The sequence below is a fragment of the Archocentrus centrarchus genome, chromosome 1 (genome assembly GCF_007364275.1).
Source record: "Archocentrus centrarchus isolate MPI-CPG fArcCen1 chromosome 1, fArcCen1, whole genome shotgun sequence".
NCBI lineage: Eukaryota > Metazoa > Chordata > Actinopteri > Cichliformes > Cichlidae > Archocentrus > Archocentrus centrarchus.
In genome coordinates, this window is record NC_044346.1 from 38517194 (window position 1) to 38534784 (window position 17591).

Sequence of the window (17591 nt, forward strand, 5' to 3'; positions counted from 1 at the left end):
CACAATGAGACCAAACATTCAGAAATATATTTAAAATATTTCTGGGTCACATTCAGAGGAGACGCGTCAGGATGGTTAACCCCTCACCCCTGGTGGCTGTTTGAGCAGTATGCGGCCGGCCTCCTCCTCACTGACCGCCAGCAGCAGCCACGCCGGGTGTGTTTGAGTCAGCCTGTCCCACACGCTCATCCTCCTGCGCAAGGAGTCGTACCCAGAATCCCTTTCACCCCCGAGCCCACCACAGTGGGGAGCCTGCAGGTACACCCCGCTCTCCAGCCTGCTGAAGAGAGAAAGAGTTGAACACTGTTGCCACCTGCTGGTGAAAACAAACACCAAAACATCAGCATTTATGGCTCATTAATGTGGTTTCACTTTAATATCTGAATAATGAGACTAAGACTCAGCAATTCAACTTTGTCCAAGTATTTTAACCATGCAGATGATTAAAAAAACAAAAGCTCTAGAATTAAATATAATAAGTAATTCCCAGTTTTCCTACAGTATTCCAAAACAAAATAACTTTCTCTATATTCTAGGCTTCAAGTCCTTCAGACCTCCGTGTTTAATTTAAAATTTACTATAAACTCCAGAAGGATAAAATTAGTACATTAAAAAATAAAGACACCGCTGATACAACCAAAGTCTGGATTAAAAATGCTTCACAGTCTCACCCTCGCAGCTCCATAGCATCCGTGTCCACAGCTGGAGAGGCCTGGACCATCTCCTTCTTCAGCTCCCCAATCTCCAACGCAAACGTGTCAATCAGCTGGAAAGAGGCAGATTGAGAAGGTTTGACTCAGGAGGGAGCGCGAAAAGGAAGAGAGGAGGGAGAAGTAAACGAAACTTAAACCTAAAAACGTGAACTGAGCCTGAGAATGAACTGAAACACGGCAGAGAGACGGTTACTCATGTTCCCTGTGTAGGCCTCATTTCCTATAGGCAGGAAACACGGACACAAAGCGTCATGTCAACACAGATTGCTCACAGGAAGACCCAGAGGGAACGTTTCCCCTGATCACTCTGCAGAGCTGGAGCTGCTGCCCAGACTGAAAATACAGTTTCCAAACATGTGGATACATCAGAGTCATCTGTGACAGAGATAAGGCTCATCACCGCTGTCAGCCACATCTGGGACTGTGTGCTGTATATAGCCTCAACTATTTTAGGATTCAAACATCGTCCACCCCCCCAAAAAACAGGAAGTCTTATCACTTGTTGACATATTTAGGCAGTTATTTTTTAAATAAACGGGGTAAACTTTGATTACAGTGCTCACTGGGACAAAAGGTCTACAAGTCTATGGTTTGGCAAATTTGACTTAAGATAAGTTGTTGTTTTAATCTCTTGCTTTTAAAATTATACTTCTGATACTCATGCTTAAATTTCTAAAACTTAAATGTTCAGACAGCTTTCCCTGCATAACTTAAAAAAATATTTTAAAAAAACGCCTCTCCTGTGTTAAGAGGTGCTGTGCCAGCATGGTTTTTTCCAATGACCCTCCCCCTGTCTCTGAGGGAAAGGCCAGCCACCCTTCACAGGAAGCTCATTTCCTCTGCTTGTATCTGCGATCTCGTTCTTTTGGTCACTACCCAAAGCTCGTGACCACAGATGAGGGTAGGGGTTTAGGCCGACCGGTAAATTGACAGTTTCGCTCTTATGCTCAGCTCCCTCTTCGTCACGATGGACCAGCACAGTGTCCAAATCACTACAGCACCTTCTGTCAATCTCCTGCTTCCCTCACTTATGAACAAGACCCTGAAATCCTTGAACTTCTCCTCTTGGGGCAGCAACTTGTTCCTGATCTGGAGTGGGCACTCCACCCTTTTCTGCCTGAGATCCACAGCCTCAGATTTGGAGGTGCTACTTCTCATACATGTCACTTCACACTCGGCTGCGAACCGTTCCACTGCGAGCTGGAGGCCAACACCTGATGAAGCCAACAGGATCGCATCATCTGCAAAAAGCAGAGATGAGATTCTGAGGCCACCATGGTGGAAGCCTTCAAGAAATTCTGTCCATAAAAATTATGAACAGAATCGGTGACAAAGAGCAGCCCTGGTGAAGTCCAACACCCACCCCGCCCAGCGACTCCAAGAAGGCTGGGTACTGCGACCTGTTGCAAACAACAATCAGGACCCATTTCCTGACCCAAAGGTGCAGGGAACCAGCCCTCGTGTCCACCAGTGAAAACGCCATCATGCAGGCAGTAAGCTGAGGGGATCCAAGAAACCTGCCCCAGCTCGCCACCTCTCACTGAGGGTAACTCCAGACTGGAACAGAGTCCAGCCCCTCCCCAGGAGATTGGTTCCAAGAGCCCAGGTCATCTGTTGAGGTGAGCCTGACTATATCTAGTTGGTATTGCTCAACCTCACGCACCAGCTCAGGCGCTTTCCCACCAGAGAGGTGAAGTTCCCAATCACCAGTCTCAATAGCCAGGGACTGGTCTGCCAAGGCCTCCACCCCGCAGACTGCAGCCGACCCCTAAGAAGCCTCCTGAGGGTGGTGGGCCTACAAGAGGGCGGGCCCATGTCTCTTCTTTGGCTCCACAGGCTAAAGCCCGGCCCCCAGACGCTCTCCCTCAGGTACCTTCCCCAGGCCTGGCTCCAGGGTGGAGAGTCTGAAAATCTCTGTACAACATTAAGATACATAAAAACACATTCTGGCAACATTAATTCCTCTATCAGAACAACTGCATGCAATTTCCTCCAAAATAGACTGAAAACTGTTTGGCTGCATAAAAATCCAAGTAACTGATTTCGTGTTTTTTTTTTTCTGCAATTTCCACATTCCCTCATTCCCTCATTTTAGAGAATTCCCAGGGGTTCAGAGCCTCCTCAAATGCAGATGTTGAAATCTGGATGCTTTTCATTGATTATCTGGGTCAGACAGTGTAAAGCCAGAGGGCTTCGGAAAGTCTACGGTACTTATCCTCCCTCTTATATTTTAATACAGAATAACATTTATTAGAAATGTATCAAAAGACAGTGTAAATGGAAATGTATGATGACAGAAACGGTACCTTTATAAAGATTAGTGCTCCCATTATACATTTTAACCAGTAAGAGGCAACCTTCTCCAAACATTGCTCACTAAACTGGGCTCCAGGCCAGACCACAGCCACCACAGGGCTTTCTAATGCCCCCTCCCCTCACAGGACTAAGTGGAGCCAGTTCTGTTAAAGCCACAGGCTCCCACAGCTTTGCATCAGGTCAAAACTCTGTAACACAACACGAGCTGAGCCCCAGTGACCCTGCAGCACAGAACACTGAACATCTCAGACACAAAGCGGTGATACTTGCCGTGAACCTGAGTGAAGGCAGAGGCCGACCAAAGATGGAGAAGCAGCCAAAGCTCTCAGGTTTCAAAGCATCATTTTTACCATCAAGGAATGTGAGAAATGTAAAACTAGAAGCTGAAAATGTCAAAGTGGCAGCTGAACAGCATGAACCCTTAATTAGTCCTGGTAATCCCAGAAAAGGAATGATCTCACAGGCTGATTAAACCACTTCAGACGCCGTTGTTTACAGCACTGCTGATGATAGATGCACATGACATTCAAGTCACTTAGAAACAAAAACAAAACCCCCTCTGCCAGAGCGCCACGCTCACCTGCACGAGCTTCAAGTCGTTTGTGGTGGGTGATGTTATCTGACATGATCAGGGCCGTAAGGGAATTATGTAGCCCATTTCTGGCCTTCACTTAAGAGGAGGATGGGAGTTCACAGAGTCTGTAAAACAGTTTCCTGTTTTACAGACACTCGTTTTCCTATGATGGGCAAAATGTTTTTAGGGCATCACATTTATCTGTCCAGCTCCATCACCAAGAGCTGCTGCTGGGCAAAGCCAGGCCAACCATTTCCCCTTCCTCCAGTCTTTGTAGCTAATGAGCATATGTGAGCGTGGTGTTCCTCCTCTTCTCCAAATCTCAGTAAAAACTTTAAAATAGTTTAATTTTATAGAATCTCACATGATTTTGCAGGAATTATCCAGTCATGGAGAGAAGGAGAAACAGTAGTTATTGCATATAATTCAGTGCCTGTCTCAGCAATATTAATGCAAATGAAGAAACGCAGCCAGAAGAGAAGACTTGGAAAATTCCTGAGTGATAAAATGAAGGTCAGTGAACACGAGAGTGAGCAGATCTGTGCAGAGAGCCTGATGATGACGTCCATGCAGAACTTACTTCACACTGATGACTTTCAGAGGAAAATATCCAGAAAAGCACTCATTACAGTGTATTCTTAACAACACAGGTATGCAGAGTGAGGACAGAGTGAAGCTGTGTGTGTGTGTGTGTGTGTGTGTGTGTGTGTGTGTGTGTGTGTGTGTGTGTGTGTGTGTGTGTGTGTGTGTGTGTGTGTGTGTGTGTGTGTAGATAATTGATTCTCTGCCTGAGCTGCTGTTAAAGCCATGGATGGACTCAATGGGAAACTATGTGTTTGGTTTTGACACACAGACGCGTACAGAGCACTTTCACAGAGTTATTAAAGACGGAAAAAGCTGCAAAGGAAATTAAAAGTGTGAGTTTGTTTCTTAGTTTCTGGTCTAAATGCGTCTCTTTTACCTTCAAAAGTGCTGTTATAATAAAGTTAATACCAAAAATTACTGTAGAAGGTCAAAGTAATGGGCGAGTACCTCATCTGAGAAGTAATACTGTAAGGTTTACTGCATCCAAGTATGGAAACAGAAAAAGGAAAGGGCAATGATAAAAATAGAAGTTATGGCCAATGTTAAAGTTTTAGTGGAAGTCAAAAAAGGGGATAAATAAGTAAAAATGAATGACAGATTTATGGCCCTTGGTCAGCATGTAGCTCCTGTGACAGTGAACAGGTGTGTGAAGTTGGATGGGTCTACTCAAACGTTACAGAAATTATAGCTCGACTTTTTCTTCAAAACGGCCGAGCTAAAAATGTGTGTTCACCGACCGGTTGCTGCAAACACTGTTGCAGGCCTAGAGACCAGTCAGTGACCCTCTGGCAGTCAGGAGGGACGTGCGGTGCCAGCAGATTACGGTGGCTGCAGGAGTTGGAAGCGTGGAAGGTGTCGACTTGTCTGCAAACACTCCCCACCTGCTCTCCAAGCTGCAGGGAACCCTGACGTTGGCCTTCAGAGTAAAAGTTGTGTGGTTTGAAATGTTAAAGCGGTAAGACACAGCTTTCACTTTGAAGGCCAGCGCCCCTCATTTCTGGTGTGTGTCACGCGTTTTCCAGCTCGCAGAGTAAATGTGAGCAAATGTGTTTGCAGACAAGTCACCGTGTCCCACGCACACTCTGGATACCTGCAGCAATCTGCTCGCCCTGAAGCAATTTCATCGAGCGACGGTCAGTAACCCCTCACACCCAGCTGGCACATACACATTTTTCCTTAGCAACTGGTGGTTGCCAGGGAGGGGTCGCTAAGCCTGTGTGACTGAGGCTTAAAGTTAAAGGTCAGCTTCAGAGTTGCGTCTGTGCATCAACTTCAGTATATAAATGGTTTAATCCAACAAGTTTAGCCCAACCTGCCTGATCCCACAGCCAGCCTGCAGCTTAACTCTGACCACGGCTCGTACACAAAATAAAATGCATGCAGTTTATGGCACTGAAAGATGAGGAAACAGATTTACTGTAATGTGTTAATTCTCCAGAAAGAGATCAAATGTTTTCATAACACAAGACTACGACATCTGGCACTGCAAGAAAAAAGTGCTGCTTTTTCATGTCTGAACGACACTTAGAGCAAAAATGTGCAACTGATCGGTGCAGAGAGCGAAAACAGAAGAAACGAGGAGAAGGCGAAGATGAAAGGCAGCGAGCGGCGTGCTCAGAGAGATTTTTATGACTCCTGTGAGTGTCTGTCACGCTGCCAGGAAGCACAGCTGGCCGTGTTCATTTCCAGAACTCCTCCTATACATGGCAGAAAACGAAGGAAAACTGTCAGAGACGCGGATCCACTTTAACATTTCATCAGTCAATAGTCCATATTTCCTAATTTTATGAAGAGAAAGTGCTCAGTCAGAATTAATAATGTGAGAATTTAAAGTGAGGATAAAACCTCAACAGGATAATTAGACCCCCGAGGGCATAAATCCATAAATTCTCCTATGAATGCTCAAAAAAAAAAAAAGCTGTGGCAACCTGAGGAAGAGGAGGAGGAAGACATGTAATAGCAGCTTAAAACACTCAAGAATATACTTAAGAATAATTAAAAATGTTTTGTCATGTCTTGTGCATGCTAACCAGCTAGCACCAGCCCGTAACCTCTTACATCATTTTACACCTCAAAGCGAAACAATTCTGCTTATTTCCAGCTCCAAGTTTCTGTTCTTAAACTCTTCTAGAGTACCTTTGCATGATTAACAGTTCAACATAATCCTTCTTTATCTTATACTGAGCCTTAGCGTAGCCACTCAGTTCATCCTCTGTCTGAAACAAGCACCTCGCCTTCAAGCAAACACTCTTCTATTGGACGCCCCTCGCAAGCAGAAGGTATGACGAGCAGGTGGGCGGGGCTTCTGTTCTCAGAGCCAAAATCTGGGATCACTTCAGGGATAATTGTTCCCACGGACGCGTGTGCACGAGTATCTTTAATCGTGGGGTTAGAAAGAAGCTGTAGTCAGCCGGACCTTCTGTTCATCCTGCTCTTCAGCCTCTGCTGTGTTTCCTGTTTCATCTCTAACTCTTCGACAAGAGGTCCGAACTGACTCTGATCATACTGCAGATAAAAAAGAGCCATTTTCAGACAACTAAGACACATTATTTACACACATATAAAATAGTGAAATGAAAATCATATGATGCATCATAAGCTGTTATTTAAATCCATTAACTGTTGAAGGTCCAACATGGAGAATACTTCACCTTAGAAGAGCAAACAGGCATTCATCATTTCCTGTCCTGATCCATCCAAACACATTTTATTCTTGGTTTTCACATCGTATCATCCTTAATCTAACTAATCTCAGCTACAGACTGTTTCTCCAATTAATCTGAGAGGTGGGGTAAACATGACATGACGTTTAAGTAACTTTCCAAGTTTTTAAAAACACACTCAGACTCAGTTTCTCATGAAATTCAACATCTGACACACAAAATGTGTCGAGTTTTATTTTTCTGCGTGATCTTCGCTCTGCACCGAGCGGTCCATCCCTTACCTTAAAGAAGCTGCTGCTCCTGTCTGTGAGTCCGCAGGAGGGATTTCGGGGTGGCGCTCCAGAGGCCATGTTGTCTTCCTGTCAGCAGGACTCGGTCCTTCCTCCTTCTGGGCCGGCGTCTGCGGAGGCTGGAGCTCTGTGGGACAAAAACATGCTTCAATGCAGACGCTTCAGCTGCGGTGCAGCCAGAGGAAATTCCTGCTTCGGCCACAGTCAGGGTTCCTGAGACGCTCGGCTGCTGGGAATCTTTGATTGGGACTTTTTTTTTTGGCCTGAACTGTTGTCTTCTCATTACCTGCCTCTCTAGTTTCCTCACTGTATCACATTTCTGCTCTCTCCACTCCTTCACCCTGTTCTCATGTCCTCATATGTTCACAATTAATTTTCCACCCCAGACAGTCTAAGCTACGGCGCAGCTGCTTTCCTTCCCCCGCCCATCGAAAGAAAAAGTTTTAAGGCCTCTAAATGAAATTCTCCAAATCTGAGAAAAAATACACAGAAACAGAAACAGACTTCACTCTTTCATTATCTTTATCCCTCAGTCTCTGAATATTTCCACGGTCCCTCCTCTCTCTGTCTCCCTCTCTTCCCTCGTTCTCTCCAGCCAGGCTGAAGCTATTAAGTCTGGCACTTCCTTCCTGGCAGAGGTTCACAGTCCTGGTGAATCGTGGAGATGCTCCATTTATCTGTCAGTTCACACATGCAGACAGGAAGCGATCACCCCCCACCCAGCTACCACGACCATCAACATCACACACCGAGGGGGAGGAAATAAAAGAGCAGCAGGGTGACAAACAGTCCACAGATTCAGGTCAGGGAGTGGACAGCTGAATGTGAGAGTGATGACTAACTCACGTGATGAACAACATATATAATAAGACCCATCACCAGCAGGGATACCCTCCCACAATTAATGAAAATACAAATTCAGTCCAGTTCATTTCATTTACATAGTGTCAAATCACAACAGTCACCTCATGATACTTGATACTGTGAGGTAAAGAGGTCAGGATAACATTAAAGCCCCATTTCAGAGCAGAAACCCTCCAGCAGACGTCTGATCACCTTCTGCAAAACTATCCGGCCCGAATTTGGAGGCCTTTAAACTTTTATCCAAATATCCACCTGTAGTCACCCTGGATTAGTAAAGGTATGATTACTGAAAACTCATTAAATCAAAACAATTTGAAGCATGCTTGATTGATATTCTGTGATTATCTTTAACATTTCTACACGTCTTCCATGCATTATGTATAACACCACTAATATCACAAGGCAACCTGATTTACTAACATTTGAGATGCAGCTCACTGCTAATTGTGCCAATATTTAATCACAAAAAGAAGCACGTCTAATTTTTTTTTTTTTGCCTTGATGTTAAAATGAAAACAGCACAACTTTCATAAATCACCTGCAAAACTAACCACACCTATGAGCACTACTTGGGGACTGTGCTCAGGCTATTCTGCCCTCAAATAAATGCTGACTAAGCAAGAAACTATCTGTGCAGAACGCACTCACTTCCTGATGTTCTCAAAACAGAACTGATAGTCTGGATCGGCCGTGATGGTTTCATTTCTCCACAAAGAAGAAAATGAGGAGAAACACAGGTGGGCAAAATAATCATTTAGTGATCATTCTTTGTCTTCTGCTGCTGTTGATTTGGTAAAAGATCTGATAATATGTGACGTGCAAATGAAACCTCTGAATCTCTGTTCTTGTCCTGTTGGACCTCAGTGCAGCTTTGATACTGTTGACCATAACATTTTATTACAGAGATTAGAGCTTGCTATAGGTATTAAAGGTACTGCACTGCAGTGGTTTGAATCATATTTATCTCATAGACTCCAATTTGTTCATGTAAATGGGGAGTCTTCTTCAAACACTAAGGTTAATTATGGAGTTCCACAGGGTTCTGTGCTAGGACCAATTTTATTTACATTATACATGCTTCCCTTAGGCAGTATTATTAGAAAGCATCGCATCAATTTTCATTGTTATGCAGATGATACTCAGCTTTACCTATCAATGAAGCCAGATGACACGCATCACGTCACCCCAACAGAGCACTTCTCTCTCAGACTGCTGGCTTACTTGTGGTTCCTAGGATACTTAAGAGTAGAATGGGAGGCAGAGCCTTCAGCTTTCAGGCCCCTCTTCTGTGGAACCAGCTCCCAGCTTGGATTCAGGAGACAGACACCCTCTCTATTTTTAAGATTAGGCTTAAAACTTTCCTTTATGATCAAGCTTATAGTTAGGGCTGGATCAGGTGACCCTGAACCCTCCCTTAGATATGCTGCTATAGGCCTAGTCTGCTGGGGGGTTCCCATGATGCACTGAGTGTTTTCTTTTCATTCACCTTATTTACTCTGTTTATACCCCACTCTGCATTTAATCATTAGTTATTATTAATCTCTGTCTCTCTTCCACAGTGGGTCTTTTGTCCTGTCTCGCTCCCCCCTCACAGCAGATGAAATAAAATTGAACTGAATTGAACATACGTGTTTCCACGTACACAGACCTCCGATTTACAGAGCATGCTGGGTAATGTAGGAAAACAAGGCGAGCTCCTCCCAGCCAGCACCTCTTTACAGGGTTTTGTTGTTTGTTTGTTTTTTTAATTTAAAGTTCAATACAATACAAAAAAAAAAACAAAAAACAGCATAAACTCTCATGGAGGATAACAAGCTAGGGGGCATAAAATAATCAAGAAATGAAACATAAAACTGAGGACTAAAACTATATAATCACAGATTTAGAAGCAAAAGTTTTTAGCCAGCTGTTACAAGATGATTCTCACAGTTTTCCATTTTTTAACCTTGCATAATGATGAATAATATATTTTAAATTCTTTAATGAAACATGAAAAAGAGGGCTTATTACCCCTCCCCTTATTGCAGTGAATGAGGTATTTAGCTAAAAGAACATCATTATTATTATTAATTATTATATTATATTTATGGCATCAGAGAAAGCTGGATTTAGGTTGTCCACATAAAATAAAATGGCATCATCAAATGAAGGAACATTAAGTTTAAGATTAACCCAGTTCCCAATGTCTGTCCAAAAACTTTGTGAATATTCCCATGAAAAAAAACAAATGTTCAGAGATTCATGTGCAGAGTTACAAAAATCCCGCATAAATCAACATCAAACCTAATTCTCCTTCAAGAAGCATAGGCACAGGCACCTGAGTGGCTTAGTGGTGAAGCCGGCGACCACATACATATGCCGCGTTGCGGTGTGGGCGGCGCGGGTTTGCGTCCCGGCCCGTCACCAATTTGCCTGCGTGTCTTCCCCCACTTCCTGTCTCTCTCCACTAATGATAAAAGCCGCTGTGGCCAAAAAATGCAAAAAAAAAAAAAAAAAAAAAAGAAGCATAGACACAGGATATATTTTATTTATCACATTACGCACCTTCTCAAAATCTTTATAACAGCAATTAAGATTAAATTTTCGAACAAAGCATGAGCAGTCCAAAGGATCTTGATGCTAAAACATCAAAAACAAACTTACCCAAATGCAAGTTTAAAAGGACACGTTTCTATCTGCTTTGTAAAAGAGGCCACAGAGTCCACAGATCTCAGGTCTCCTTTAGTTCTCAGCCTCGTATGATCCACAGCCAACAGGGCCTGATCACATGACCTCAGGGACCTGCTGGGGGATGTAAAGGTTCGCTGATGTATTCTGGTGCCGTTCTGTGTGGAGCGCTAAAATTCAAAACCAGAATCTTAAGGTGGACTCTGAAGTTAGATGAGGAGTCACTGTGACCGAATTAGCAAAGGAGTGACACCTGAGTACCGAGAAGACTTCGAAGCCTCGCGGCTGCATCTGAACGACCTGCAGAGGTTCCAGGGCAGCTTCGTTATGTCAGCAGTGAATTACAATAATCCAGCCGTGAAATAAATTAGCATGAATTACAATTTCCAATGCAGAGCGTGACACACCAGAGATGATTGTCCTGTACTCTGAGTCCCTGTATGGGACCTCCTCGCTGTGTGTGTGTGTGTGCAGTCAGTGCCTTTTGGAGCATTTGGACTAATATTACAGTCACTGTGCAGCACAGACCAGACAACAGGGTTCTGCTTCAGTTTTAAAAGGTTTTGTGAGTCTGTTACGTTGCACTAATTAGCCAGTGTGTGTGTGTGTGTGTGTGTGTCTGCTTGCAGTCGCAGGGTTTATGGATCAGCTTGCTAGCATTAGCTGATAACTTGGCACTCCACTTCAGCCATGTATGGTCACTTCTGGCTTCCAAAACCATAACAGCAGTCAGAATGCTGATGTGAAAGTTTCAGAACGTTAAATCTGAAACCAGCGTGTGACGGTTACATACATGTTTTATACTGCTGACGGTGAGGTCCATGTAAACAGACTGCAGCACCTTTCCCCTCATTTCACTGTAAAACAGTAACTGTGAGGATTCCTGACATGATGACCTTCTGCAGTCTGAAACACCTGAGAGCGCTCCCTTCAGGTCCAGGATACAATAACAGTCATCCAACCCCTCCAGCCTGCAGACTTTTCCACCCTGCAAAAATGGAAAACATCCATTTATTGTTCGTGGGCGTGAATCAGTAAATATGAGACCGGACAGAAAAACATGAATCGGCAGATTTGAGGCCACGACTGCCCTGAAACTGCACAGTATTTTATCACTTCTCTTCACAGCCTCGTGTAAAAGTATTCCCAGTGAGTTTTTATTCAAACCGTCAAAGGCAACATGGAGCGGGACTCTGTTTGTCTGTTCGGAGGTCGAGCGAAAAGGCTCCACGCTGCTGTCAGAGCAGCCCAGCACGAGGAGGGGGCTGCAGGCAGCTGCAGATAAGAACTCCCACACGTGGGTCACGCTATTGCTCTGAGGATAACCAGATGATGGCGTGGGTGTGCGCAGGAAACAGACATTCAGGGGTGGACAGAGAGGGCAGTTGATTCGAAAGGTGAGTTTAATCAAACCGGGGCAAAGCACTTCTTTAAAAAGGGTCGACTGCAGCAGAGAAAGATGATTAAATGAGCTCTTTGTGGCTGCGGAGCAGAACTGGGGTCAGTGGTTCTTGGTGAGTTCAGCTGAACCGACTGGCCCAGGGAGGACCTAAAGAATCTGATCACTCAGAGTTTTAAAGGGAGGGCAGAAGGCTTGGATCACTTTCCTTTTTTCCATGAGATGTTTAAAAATCTTTTGTCAGTCAAACACCAACCAGACCAACAGCCTGGCCTCTAATCACAGCTTTGGGAGACTCCTGCAAACGCTCAAACTGACAAACACACAAATCCAGCTTCACATATAATCTGAGAGCCACGGGATAAAATCGTGGTTAGAAACCGTGTCAGGCACCAACAACGCCCAGCCACAACTTTCCAAACAACAGGTCAGCCGAGAGAAGCCTGGATAGTTTTCTCTGGGCCGCTCCTCCTTTAAATTAGTAACAGAAACACTGGATCGAGCCGAGCACTGAGCTCACCGGTGCAAACGCTCGGATGTTTGCTGGATTTTCCAGACTTGAAAGGAAGACAAGGGGGTGGAAGATGGAGCAGATAGTTTGGGAACTTCCAAATGAAGAGAAATGAGTTTAATTACCAGGATGGAGGAGATAGGGAAGGATAAACAAACACTGAAGATCACGTCAGCCCAGCCAGCCTGTAACCAAGGCTGAAGGCGTGAGCTTAAAGAGAAAGTTTGAGCTTTTATATTTTAACCGATGAGAAAAAAAAAAGCATAAATCCACATTAGAGTTCTTCAGCATCCGTATATAAGATTTCCCTCTCTAGAAATATACTCCAGCATTTTTATTGTAGCTTAGCCAACATTTAAAAGGTTTATGACACAAAAATGATCAAGGAAGACGCATTAGGAGAAAAGCAGAAACCTTTATTTAAGATAAAGACATTTTATTTTCTCGCTGTGTTTCTATAAATATCAGATGCTGATTCTTCTCTCAGAATCAGCATCTGATGACCTCATCGCACTAAGACATAAAACACTCACTGTACAGTAGCAGTAGTGCATGTAACACTCTGACTTTGCAGTTTTTCAGCCTTAGTTAAGGATTAGAACGAGGGAAGTAATCATTTATTCAGCCCAATACCTGCTGTACCTGTTTAGACCAGTTCTCTTAAGCTCTTCTAAAGGTATCATGTAATTCACATGATTTTATACAGCAGTTACCATTTCTGTATAACAATAAAAATAATATCCATCAACCCATCTCTTTTCTTCCATTTATACGGGGCTGGGCTGTGGGGGCAGCAGCCTAAGCAGACCTCCCTCTCCCCACCCACCTCCACCAGCTCATCGGGGGAACACCGAGGCGTTCCCAGGCCAGCCAGGAGATATAATCTCTCTAACGTGTCCTGGGTCTGCCCCGGGGCCTCCTCCCAGTAGGACATGCCTGGAACACCTCACCCTGGAGGCATCCTAATCAGATACTTGAACTCCTCCACCTGGGGCAGCAGCTCGTCCCTGAGCCGGAGTGGGCACTCCACCCTTTTCTGGCTGAGGACCATGGCCTCAGACTTAGAGCTGCTGATTCTCACGCCAGCTGCTTCACACTCGGCTGTGAACCGCTCCACTGCGAGCTGGAGGCCACCACCCCATGAAGCCAACAGGACCCCATCATCCGCAAAGAGCAGAGATGAGATTCTGAGGCCTCCGAGACAGAAGCCTTTCCTCCACTTGGCTACGCCTAGAAACTCTAAAATTGTAAATTTTGGCATAAATGTTCAACATGAGACTTTCTTCTAAATCATTGCATATTTATCACATATTGTGAAATCACACACACAGTCAGCACAAAGCCAAAATAGGAGCACAAGAGGCTGTTTCTGCAGCTCAGCCGTGCTGCAGGATTGCAGCAGACGGCAGTGAGCGCTCAGTGTTAACACCCCCCCCCCCCCCCCCCCCACTGGACGCTTCGCTCTCACACCGGCAGAACGAGCGGCTGCTTCCCCGTCCAGCCAACTTTACATCACTTTCCATAAACCTGTGGAGTCTTCGGTTCTGCCTCGAAGCTGCAGGAACAAAAACTCTTCTCCTAAAGCTGGCCCGCTCAATAACAGCATCAGCTTCATAACCCAAATCTAATGAGCTGCAAGTTATTTCTCATTTAAATACCTTTCAGCTGATTCACTTCCCCATGGCAGCGTGCAAACAGGTTTTGCAGTAAAGCTAATCTCTTTAACAGATTCCAAAGAAGATTAGATGAGGAAACGGGGGCGGATTATTCATATAAACATGAGCTAACTATTCATTTGGAAAACACGGACATGCAGGTGCATGCAAACACATCTCACAGCTGTGAAAGTGTCACCATGAGACCCTCTCAGGAATTCATTCAGTTTCAGGCAATAAAAACAACACAAAATGCAACCTGTGATTTAAAGTAAGGGACTGTGTGAAAATGATTAATGAGGAGGGGTTATGTAAGATTTGTTTTCAGTATTTTTGATAAAGGGAGGGCGGTGACTCACTGTCTGCACCTTTATTTATTATTGTTGTTTGGAGGTTTGGGGCAAAAATCTTTAAATCGAGGTCCCGAACTCACTGACTTTTTAAAAGTAATAGTTTTACTGTTAGTTTATTTAGATGCACCATTTTATACTCTGGTCAGTCCAGTATGAGAAAGTATCTTAACGGGTGAATATGCAAAGGTCACGGGGGCAGCAGCCTAAGCAGAAAAGCCCAGACCCCCCCCTCAGCTCATCCAGGGGGACCCCAAGGCGTTCCCAAGCCAGCTGAGAGATATAATCTCTCCAGCGTGTCCTGGGTCTGCCCCAGGGCCTCCTCCCAGTAGGACCTGCATAGTCAGATGCCCGAACCACCTCAATTTAAACTATCTGATATTAATGGAAAATGAAGCAGTCAGAGCTTTGCCACGTTTTTTTCATAAGGATCAAAGTATCTTTAATGTCAACACAGCTGTTGTCTCCTTCCTTCCAAATGCATCATTCTGCTATGATATGGAGTGGAGTGGTCTGTGCCCATGGTGCCCATTCAGAAGGCTTTTTTTTCATTCTCAGACTGAAAGAGTCCAAACAGTATTATGAACACTTGAGTGGATCTTTTATTTAAAAAAACAGGAGGTTAAAGGTTTGAATCCCCTCCCTGTGCGATCATTTCCAGTCCTTAAAAATAACTTGAAACTTTCCGGCCTGGCTTTCATCAGATGGAAGTAAAATCCAAAGCTGTGAAGTTACTGTTTGCTTCACAGCCATGAGCATGAATTTACTTTTACCAGCAGCTCGGTGCTCGGACAGCAGCTCAGCCTCATGTGAACTTCACAAAAACGCTTCTGCTGCGATAAAATGCGGTCATTTCAGTAACGCTTCCGCAGAATTAAAGCAAAATCTCTGTGCAAACGAAGTGCACTGAATAAACAGCCGCTGGTGCGTGTGCGGCGGCGCTGTTCCTCTGCGCCACAAACGCGCTCCCGCTGGAATCTCACCGGTCGTGTCTGAAAGCTTTTAAACACGTCCCGCATTTCCTGGAAGCTGGAAAACTGCTGCGTTCAGCCACGAATGACGGTGTGAAGCGTCTTCACTCACCTTTCAGTCGGGGCTCTAAGTCGGTGTTTGACTGCTGCTTTTCTCCATGATGAAAACGCCTCCGCGCTGCTGGATGCTCCCGTTTGTCCGGTGGCACCGAGGAGCTCCGCGTCCCCGCAGTGTCTGTCGGTTACATCGTTTAACAGAGAGAGACACTCAGGGGTCAGAGAGCCGAGGTGCGGGAGGAAGAAGAGGAGGGCGGTAATATGATGCTCCCTCCTGATTGGCTGCGACATGATTTTACCTTAAATTTCCCTTAAAGGTTCGTTGGGAATTCATTCGATCAGATATTAGTATGTAGTGAATACTTACCTTTATGGCAAAATGTATTTAACAGTCTGTGGGTTAATACAATAAAAGTAAGAATGCAATCAGAGCCGAAGAAACTTTATCTGAACACCAAACAATCAAACACCAAAAAACAAACAAACAAAAAAACATCTGGTCTCCTTTTGGGCCTCTCTTCTTCTTTCGGCTGCTCCCTTTAGGGGGCGCCACAGCAGACCATCTGCCTCCATCTCCCTCTATCCCAGCATGCTCCTCTGCCATTCCAACTGTCTGCATGTCCTTCTTCACCACATCCATGAATCTTCTCCGTGGTCTTCCTCTTTTCCTCCTGCCTGGCAGCTCCATGTCCAACATCCTACGTGCAGTATATCCACCCTCCCTCCTCTGCACATGTCCAAATCATCTCAGCCTTGTTTCTCTAACTTTGTCTCCAAACTGCTCATCCTGAGCCGTCCCTCCGATGGACTCATTTCTGATCTTGTTCATCCTGCTCAGTTCCAGTGAAGATCTGAACATCTTCAGCTCTGCCTCCTGCTTCTTCATCAGTGCCACCGTCTCCAAACCCTCCATCACAGCAGGTCTCACTTCCATCGTTAAACCTGCTCTCCTGTCACAGATCACCCCTGACACTCATCTCCACCTGCTCCACCCTGCCTGCACTCTCTTCTTCACCTTTCTCATGCACTGTTCATTGCTTTGGATGGTTGACCCCAGGTATTTAAACTCATCTACCTTAACTACTTCTACTCCTAGCAGCTTCACTTTTCCACCTGCCTCCCTCTCATTCCCACACATGTATACCTCCACCTCTCCAGGCTCTTCTCCTCATGCAGTACCACAGTTCCTCTCTCAGCACCCTATCATCTGCTTTCTCTGGATCCACAAAGACACAGAGCAGCTCCTGACCTTCTCTGCACTTTATCAGCACCCACAGTAAACATCACATCTGTAGTGATCCTTCTCAGCACGAAGCCATTCTGCTGCTCACTGATCATCCCCTCTCTTCTTAACTGAGCTCCAACAACTCGTTTCCATATTTTGATGCTGTGGCTCCTCAGCTTCATCCCTCTGTAGTTAGTGCAGCTCTGCTCATCACCCTCATTTTTGAAACTCGGTACCAGTGCACTTCTTCTCCATTTCTCTGACATCCTCTCACTCTCTAAGATTGTGTCAGTTGGGTTAAAAGGTCCACAGCTCTCTCTCCATCTTAATGCCTCCACAGGTATGCCATCTGGACCAACCACCTTTCCACTCTCTGGCCTCTTCACAGCTGCCCTCACTTCCTCCTCACTAATCCTTTGCACTCCCTGATTCACTAACTGTCCTCCACCCATCCTTCTCTCGTTCTCATTTTCTACATTCACAAACTCCTTAAAGTCCTCCTTCCATCTTCTCAGCACACTCTCTTCACTCCTTTTGGTCCCACATTTTCCCCAAACGCGGTGCTGTGCATTATGGCCAGACATGTCCACTTTGGTCTCATCGATCCAAACGATGTTATCTTTGTGGTTTGTTCAGATGCAGCTTTGCAAACCTCAGCTGTGCTGCCGCGTTCTTTTAGAGAAAAGAGACTTTTTACTGCAACCCTTCCACACCAGCCGTACTTGTTCAGAGCAGCAGAAATGTAACATTT

At 45.0% G+C, this 17591-nt stretch overlaps 1 protein-coding gene across 3 annotated transcripts in view; it reads right to left on the reverse strand.

The window, feature by feature from the left end:
* The window catches only part of LOC115788218 (ras and Rab interactor 2), a 33576-nt gene extending 17761 nt beyond the window's left edge, over positions 1–15815 (reverse strand). For 2 of the 3 annotated variants that reach the window (XM_030741168.1, XM_030741183.1), the window contains exons 1-4: positions 15671–15815; positions 7133–7268; positions 672–766; positions 88–280 (exon numbers count right to left, since the gene is read on the reverse strand). In XM_030741168.1, coding sequence (XP_030597028.1) covers positions 88–280; positions 672–766; positions 7133–7201 — 357 coding nt within the window. In that variant the 5' untranslated portion in view covers positions 7202–7268; positions 15671–15815. The remainder of the gene's footprint in view (positions 1–87; positions 281–671; positions 767–7132; positions 7269–15670) is intronic. The other variant, XM_030741174.1, reaches the window with a different exon arrangement.
* Positions 15816–17591: the final 1776 nt, after the last annotated feature.